Genomic DNA, 9,231 nt, shown 5'->3' with positions numbered 1-9,231 from the left:
AGGGGATCCTGCTAGTCAAGACGGGTGTGGTGCCAACTTAGAGAGGTGATTTTATATAAAATAATAATTATAACTAATGAGGAACCTTTCTGTAGACGGACCCAACTTAGAAAGTGATGTATTATATATATATTAATTATATATAATGGAGGACCCTAGCTGGTAGTCAGGCCACAACTTTGAAGGTGATTTTTATAATAATATAATGTACAATTAATAGTCTACGGAAGGAGAGCCTGTCATGGCTTTTGTCCGGGCCAACTTAAGACAGTCATTATATAGTATTATAAATAGACATAATAGGAATCTATACGAGCAGCCCTGGCCTAACTTAGGAAAGTGAAGTAGCCAGACAATTAAACATTATCTTGGTGAACCCAGCTGGTAATCAGGCCACTTAAAAGGTGGATTTATATATATACATAAATTCATAACTGTGAACAGATCCGGCTAACGGTAGTTCAGGCCAGACTTAGAAGAGTGATTTTTATTATATAATAGCTAATTATATCACAACACAATGATGGACCTCTAGCCTGATGGTTGCAAAGAGACTGCATGGCCACAATCTTAGAAGGTGATTTTATATATTATAATGAATTAAATCTGATTCTTGAGGAGGATCCTGCTGGTCACGTCTGGACCCAATATTCAGGTCCAACTTAGAAGGTGATTTTATTAATATAATACAATTATATCTATGAGGATCCTGGCTCGGTAGTCAGAGACTCAACATAGAAGGTGATTTATATATAACATACATAATTATATTATCTATGAGAGATGGCTCTGCTGTGCTAGTCAGCAGCATAACTTAGATGCAAGTGTTTATTTATAAATTTAATAATAAATTATGAGGATTGCTGCAGATCCTTAACTCTGAGGATTCCTGTTTACAAGAGAATTATAACTAGAGGATCCTCAAAGGATAGATCCAGGCCAACTTTAGACAAAAGGTGATTATTCACTATAAACCAACATAATGTATATCTATGAGGATCCTGCTGATATGTCAGTAGAACTTATAGCAGGTGTGCTTAATATAGTAATTCATAACCGCCAGGAGCTGGTAGTTTTCATGCCAACTTATACAGGAATTTATATATATAATGTGACCATTATCTCCAATGAGGATCAGCTGCTGGCAGTCAGGCCAATCTACTAGAAGTGTGATATTATATATATATAAAATTATATCTCAGGCAAGGCGATCCTGCTGGTGAGTGCAGGCCAACTATAGAGAAGTGTGATTAATAGATATAATAATTTAATCAACTTGAGGATCCTGTCTGGTAAGGTCAGGGCCAACTTAGAAGGTGATTTATATATTATATTAATTTATTCTATAGTGGATCCTCTGGTAGGTCAGTGCCAAACTTTGAAGGTGAGAAAGGGATTTTATATAGTATATTAATTATTTCTATAGGGATCTGCGTGGCTGTCAGGCCATACATTCTTTAGAAGGTGACTTTATTCGATATATAATTAATTATATCCTATGAGGGGATCTCTGCTGGTATAGTCAGGGCAACCATAACCTTTATTCAGAGAAAGATCGTATATGATTTACTAATAGTCAGGCATACATAAGAAGGATTTATATATATTAATGGATATAACTATGGCTATGCCCATGCTGGTAATGTAGTTCAGGGCCAACTTAGGGATGATGATTTATATATATAATAAATGATATCTATGAGGATCCTGCTTGGTAGTCAGGCCCCCATCAATACCAATACTTATTAAAGGTGTGTTTTATGTATATATAAAGATTATACACTCTATGAGGAGGATCCTGCTGGTAGTCAGATAGACCAACTTAGAAGGTGATTTATATAATATTAATAATTTATAACCATGAGCGATCATCTGCTTGGCATTGGTCAGGCCACCAAGTAAGGTGTGATATTATATATTATAAATAATTATATATATTGTGAGGATCCTCACTGGTAGTCAGGCACCAACTTTAGTAAAGATGATTAATATATGATAATAATCTGATTATCCATGAGGGCAATCCTTCCTGGTAGTTCACCAGGCACCCAACTTAGAAAGATGATATATATCCTACAATCCTAAATCATATCTCTAGTAGGGATCTCCTGTCGGTGGTAGTCAAGTAGCTTGAGAAGGTACATATCACGTCCACACATAATGAAAGGTGCATTACAAACATCATCTTATAAATACTCAGGCTACCAACTTAGAAAGGTCAATTTTCGAAAATACACGCAAAAAAATTTCACTCTGAGTACCCACCTGGTATGTCAGGCCAACTTATTAAGAAGGCGGATTTATATATATACAAATAATTCAATGTGAGGAATCCAGCTGGCAGTCAGGCCAACTTAGAGAGTGAATTCTATATATATAATAATTATACAGGAAGGATCCTTCTGTGCAGGATCAGGCCAACTTAGAAGGGTGATTTATTATATCTAAATAATTAATCTTTGAAGGAACCTGCTGGTATTTCAGTTCAAACTATAGAATGTGATTTATTTATTATATAATAATATATCTTATGATGATCCTGCTGGTAGTCAGGCCAACTTAGAAGTTGTTTTATTTATATAATAATTATATCTATGCGGATCCTTGCTGGAGAGTCCAGGCCAACATTAAGGTGAATTAATATATATAAATATAATATCTAACCATACAGGATCCTGCCTGGTAGACAGGCAACTTAGAAGGTAATTATTATATATAAAATAATTATTCAAACTTATGAGGATCCATCTGGTATTCAGACCAACTTAGAAGGTGAATTTATAGATAGTACAAATTCTATTCTATGAGGCTAACTGCACTGGTAGTCAGGCCAACTTAGAAGGATGACTTTATTATAGTTAGTAAAAATATTATAACTATGAGAATCCTTGCTGATATTTCAAGGCCAACTTAGAAAGTGATTTTAGATTTAAATAATTATATACTGGAAGGATCCACATGCTGTAGTCAGGCCAACTTAGAACCAAAGTTCATAATGTAGATGTGATGAATTCTGACTGTCTCTTGGTATTAGAACCAAAGTTCATAATGCTAGATGTGATGAATTCTGACTGTCTCTTGGTATTAGAACCAAAGTTCATAATGCTAGATGTGATGAATTCTGACTGTCTCTTGGTATTAGAACCAAAGTTCATAATGCTAGATGTGATGAATTCTGACTGTCTCTTGGTATTAGAACCAAAGTTTCATAATGCTAGATGTGATGAATTCTGACTGTCTCTTGGTATTAGAACCAAAGTTCATAATGCTAGATGTGATGAATTCTGACTGTCTCTTGGTATTAGAACCAAAGTTCATAATGCTAGATGTGATGAATTCTGACTGTCTCTTGGTATCAGAACCAAAGTTCATAATGCTAGATGTGATGAATTCTGACTGTCTCTTGGTATTGAACCAAAGTTCATAATGCTAGATGTGATGAATTCTGACTGTCTCTTGGTATTAGAACCAAAGTTCATAATGCTAGATGTGATGAATTCTGACTGTCTCTTGGTATTAGAACCAAAGTTCATAATGCTAGATGTGATGAATTCTGACTGTCTCTTGGTATTAGAACCAAAGTTCATAATGCTAGATGTGATGAATTCTGACTGTCTCTTGGTATTAGAACCAAAGTTCATAATGCTAGATGTGATGATTCTGACTGTCTCTTGGTATTAGAACCAAAGTTCATAATGCTAGATGTGATGATGAATTCTGACTGTCTCTTGGTATTAGAACCAAAGTTCATAATGCTAGATGTGATGAATTCTGACTGTCTCTTGGTATTAGAAACCAAAGTTCATAATGCTAGATGTGATGAATTCTGACTGTCTCTTGGTATTAGAACCAAAGTTCATAATGCTAGATGTGATGAATTCTGACTGTCTCTTGGTATTAGAACCAAAGTTCATAATGCTAGATGTGATGAATTCTGACTGTCTCTTGGTATTAGAACCAAAGTTCATAATGCTAGATGTGATGAATTCTGACTGTCTCTTGGTATTAGAACCAAAGTTCATAATGCTAGATGTGATGAATTCTGACTGTCTCTTGGTATTAGAACCAAAGTTCATAATGCTAGATGTGATGAATTCTGACTGTCTCTTGGTATTAGAACCAAAGTTCATAATGCTAGATGTGATGAATTCTGACTGTCTCTTGGTATTAGAACCAAAGTTCATAATGCTAGATGTGATGAATTCTGACTGTCTCTTGGTATTAGAACCAAAGTTCATAATGCTAGATGTGATGAATTCTGACTGTCTCTTGGTATTAGAACGAAAGTTCATAATGCTAGATGTGATGAATTCTGACTGTCTCTTGGTATTAGAACCAAAGTTCATAATGCTAGATGTGATGAATTCTGACTGTCTCTTGGTATTTAGAACCAAAGTTCATAATGCTAGATGTGATGAATTCTGACTGTCTCTTGGTATTAGAACCAAAGTTCATAATGCTAGATGTGATGAATTCTGACTGTCTCTTGGTATTAGAACCAAAGTTCATAATGCTAGATGTGATGAATTCTGACTGTCTCTTGGTATTAGAACCAAAGTTCATAATGCTAGATGTGATGAATTCTGACTGTCTCTTGGTATTAGAACCAAAGTTCATAATGCTAGATGTGATGAATTCTGACTGTCTCTTGGTATTAGAAACCAAAGTTCATAATGCTAGATGTGATGAATTCTGACTGTCTCTTGGTATTAGAACCAAAGTTCATAATGCTAGATGTGATGAATTCTGACTGTCTCTTGGTATTAGAACCAAAGTTCATAATGCTAGATGTGATGAATTCTGACTGTCTCTTGGTATTAGAACCAAAGTTCATAATGCTAGATGTGATGAATTCTGACTGTCTCTTGGTATTAGAACCAAAGTTCATAATGCTAGATGTGATGAATTCTGACTGTCTCTTGGTATTAGAACCAAAGTTCATAATGCTAGATGTGATGAATTCTGACTGTCTCTTGGTATTAGAACCAAAGTTCATAATGCTAGATGTGATGAATTCTGACTGTCTCTTGGTATTCTGACTGAAAGAAAAGTTCATAATGCTAGATGTGATGAATTCTGACTGTCTCTTGGTATTAGAACCAAAGTTCATAATGCTAGATGTGATGAATTCTGACTGTCTCTTGGTATTAGAACCAAAGTTCATAATGCTAGATGTGATGAATTCTGACTGTCTCTTGGTATTAGAACCAAAGTTCATAATGCTAGATGTGATGAATTCTGACTGTCTCTTGGTATTAGAACCAAAGTTCATAATGCTAGATGTGATGAATTCTGACTGTCTCTTGGTATTAGAACCAAAGTTCATAATGCTAGATGTGATGAATTCTGACTGTCTCTTGGTATTAGAACCAAAGTTCATAATGCTAGATGTGATGAATTCTGACTGTCTCTTGGTATTAGAACCAAAGTTCATAATGCTAGATGTGATGAATTCTGACTGTCTCTTGGTATTAGAACCAAAGTTCATAATGCTAGATGTGATGAATTCTGACTGTCTCTTGGTATTAGAACCAAAGTTCATAATGCTAGATGTGATGAATTCTGACTGTCTCTTGGTATTAGAACCAAAGTTCATGTGCTAGATGTGATGAATTCTGACTGTCTCTTGGTATTAGAACCAAAGTTCATAATGCTAGATGTGATGAATTCTGACTGTCTTGTATGAACAAGTTCATAATGCTAGATGTGATGAATTCTGACTGTCTCTTGGTATTAGAACCAAAGTTCATAATGCTAGATGTGATGAATTCTGACTGTCTCTTGGTATTAGAACCAAAGTTCATAATGCTAGATGTGATGAATTCTGACTGTCTCTTGGTATTAGAACCAAAGTTCATAATGCTAGATGTGATGAATTCTGACTGTCTCTTGGTATTAGAACCAAAGTTCATAATGCTAGATGTGATGAATTCTGACTGTCTCTTGGTATTAGAACCAAAGTTCATAATGCTAGATGTGATGAATTCTGACTGTCTCTTGGTATTAGAACCAAAGTTCATAATGCTAGATGTGATGAATTCTGACTGTCTCTTGGTATTAGAACCAAAGTTCATAATGCTAGATGTGATGAATTCTGACTGTCTCTTGGTATTAGAACCAAAGTTCATAATGCTAGATGTGATGAATTCTGACTGTCTCTTGGTATTAGAACCAAAGTTCATAATGCTAGATGTGATGAATTCTGACTGTCTCTTGGTATTAGAACCAAAGTTCATAATGCTAGATGTGATGAATTCTGACTGTCTCTTGGTATTAGAACCAAAGTTCATAATGCTAGATGTGATGAATTCTGACTGTCTCTTGGTATTAGAACCAAAGTTCATAATGCTAGATGTGATGAATTCTGACTGTCTCTTGGTATTAGAACCAAAGTTCATAATGCTAGATGTGATGAATTCTGACTGTCTCTTGGTATTAGAACCAAAGTTCATAATGCTAGATGTGATGAATTCTGACTGTCTCTTGGTATTAGAACCAAAGTTCATAATGCTAGATGTGATGAATTCTGACTGTCTCTTGGTATTAGAACCAAAGTTCATAATGCTAGATGTGATGAATTCTGACTGTCTCTTGGTATTAGAACCAAAGTTCATAATGCTAGATGTGATGGATTCTGACTGTCTCTTGGTATCAGAACGAAAGTTCATAATGCTAGATGTGATGAATTCTGACTGTCTCTTGGTATTAGAACCAAAGTTCATAATGCTAGATGTGATGAATTCTGACTGTCTCTTGGTATTAGAACCAAAGTTCATAATGCTAGATGTGATGAATTCTGACTGTCTCTTGGTATTAGAACCAAAGTTCATAATGCTAGATGTGATGAATTCTGACTGTCTCTTGGTATTAGAACCAAAGTTCATAATGCTAGATGTGATGAATTCTGACTGTCTCTTGGTATTAGAACCAAAGTTCATAATGCTAGATGTGATGAATTCTGACTGTCTCTTGGTATTAGAACCAAAGTTCATAATGCTAGATGTGATGATTCTGACTGTCTCTTGGTATTAGAACCAAAGTTCATAATGCTAGATGTGATGAATTCTGACTGTCTCTTGGTATTAGAACCAAAGTTCATAATGCTAGATGTGATGAATTCTGACTGTCTCTTGGTATTAGAACCAAAGTTCATAATGCTAGATGTGATGAATTCTGACTGTCTCTTGGTATTAGAACCAAAGTTCATAATGCTAGATGTGATGAATTCTGACTGTCTCTTGGTTAACCAACGTTCATAATGCTAGATGTGATGAATTCTGACTGTCTCTTGGTATTAGAACCAAAGTTCATAATGCTAGATGTGATGAATTCTGACTGTCTCTTGGTATTAGAACCAAAGTTCATAATGCTAGATGTGATGAATTCTGACTGTCTCTTGGTATTAGAACCAAAGTTCATAATGCTAGATGTGATGAATTCTGACTGTCTCTTGGTATTAGAACCAAAGTTCATAATGCTAGATGTGATGAATTCTGACTGTCTCTTGGTATTAGAACCAAAGTTCATAATGCTAGATGTGATGAATTCTGACTGTCTCTTGGTATTAGAACCAAAGTTCATAATGCTAGATGTGATGAATTCTGACTGTCTCTTGGTATTAGAACCAAAGTTCATAATGCTAGATGTGATGAATTCTGACTGTCTCTTGGTATTAGAACCAAAGTTCATAATGCTAGATGTGATGAATTCTGACTGTCTCTTGGTATTAGAACCAAAGTTCATAATGCTAGATGTGATGAATTCTGACTGTCTCTTGGTATTAGAACCAAAGTTCATAATGCTAGATGTGATGAATTCTGACTGTCTCTTGGTATAGAACCAAAGTTCATAATGCTAGATGTGATGAATTCTGACTGTCTCTTGGTATTAGAACCAAAGTTCATAATGCTAGATGTGATGAATTCTGACTGTCTCTTGGTATTAGAACCAAAGTTCATAATGCTAGATGTGATGAATTCTGACTGTCTCTTGGTATTAGAACCAAAGTTCATAATGCTAGATGTGATGAATCTGACTGTCTCTGTAAAACAAAGTTATAATGCTAATGTGGATTCGACTGTCTTGTAAAACAAGATATGTAGATGTGATGAATTCTGACTGTCTCTTGGTATTAGAACCAAAGTTCATAATGCTAGATGTGATGAATTCTGACTGTCTCTTGGTATTAGAACCAAAGTTCATAATGCTAGATGTGATGAATTCTGACTGTCTCTTGGTATTATAGAACCAAAGTTCATAATGCTAGATGTGATGAATTCTGACTGTCTCTTGGTATTAGAACCAAAGTTCATAATGCTAGATGTGATGAATTCTGACTGTCTCTTGGTATTAGAACCAAAGTTCATAATGCTAGATGTGATGAATTCTGACTGTCTCTTGGTATTAGAACCAAAGTTCATAATGCTAGATGTGATGAATTCTGACTGTCTCTTGGTATTAGAACCAAAGTTCATAATGCTAGATGTGATGAATTCTGACTGTCTCTTGGTATTAGAACCAAAGTTCATAATGCTAGATGTGATGAATTCTGACTGTCTCTTGGTATTAGAACCAAAGTTCATAATGCTAGATGTGATGAATTCTGACTGTCTCTTGGTATTAGAACCAAAGTTCATAATGCTAGATGTGATGAATTCTGACTGTCTCTTGGTATTAGAACCAAAGTTCATAATGCTAGATGTGATGAATTCTGACTGTCTCTTGGTATTAGAACCAAAGTTCATAATGCTAGATGTGATGAATTCTGACTGTCTCTTGGTATTAGAACCAAAGTTCATAATGCTAGATGTGATGAATTCTGACTGTCTCTTGGTATTAGAACCAAAGTTTATAATGCTAGATGTGATGAATTCTGGATGGATTATTTATTGATGTGACAATTAATAGTCAGCATGTTTTGAACGTATTGTGCACTATGTGTATTTATTATTAATGTTCCGATTGAATATGAAATTGATGTCATTTTATGATATGAAGCATTTTTGCATGAGTATTACAGTGTACATGGCTTTTTCATTAAATTGTTTTGAAAAAACAGTAAATTCTCCACCACTTTTCTCTCAAATCTACAAGATACACACTTGGGTAAGTATCGTAGAAGTCACAGATCTTTTCAATCAAATACAGTAAATTTAGATTTTTTTTTTGAAATATTTAAATGCATATACATGTATACATGCTACAAATGCATGAACAGTCCTTTGTCACCTT

The 9,231-nt window shown here is 34.8% G+C and overlaps 2 protein-coding genes across 2 annotated transcripts; both read right to left on the bottom strand.

The window, feature by feature from the left end:
* Positions 1-4,654: 4,654 nt before the first annotated feature.
* On the bottom strand, positions 4,655-5,596 carry LOC138335685 (uncharacterized transmembrane protein DDB_G0289901-like). The gene has a single exon (XM_069284847.1). The coding sequence runs from the start codon at positions 5,594-5,596 to the stop codon at positions 4,655-4,657; it is 942 nt and encodes a 313-aa protein (XP_069140948.1).
* A 49-nt stretch (positions 5,597-5,645) lies between these two features.
* LOC138335684 (uro-adherence factor A-like) lies at positions 5,646-6,992 on the bottom strand. The gene has a single exon (XM_069284846.1). It carries the CDS (start codon positions 6,990-6,992, stop codon positions 5,646-5,648), a length of 1,347 nt encoding a protein of 448 aa, XP_069140947.1.
* Between the last annotated feature and the right edge of the window lie 2,239 nt (positions 6,993-9,231).

This window comes from Argopecten irradians, chromosome 11 (genome assembly GCF_041381155.1).
Source record: "Argopecten irradians isolate NY chromosome 11, Ai_NY, whole genome shotgun sequence".
NCBI lineage: Eukaryota > Metazoa > Mollusca > Bivalvia > Pectinida > Pectinidae > Argopecten > Argopecten irradians.
This window is presented reverse-complemented; position numbering and strand designations above follow the sequence as displayed.

Bases quoted from the DNA above. Each gene is read 5' to 3' on its own strand.
- LOC138335685 (XM_069284847.1), bottom strand. From the start codon at position 5,596: ATGAACTTTGGTTCTAATACCAAGAGACAGTCAGAATTCATCACATCT.
- LOC138335684 (XM_069284846.1), bottom strand. From the start codon at position 6,992: ATGAACTTTGGTTCTAATACCAAGAGACAGTCAGAATTCATCACATCT.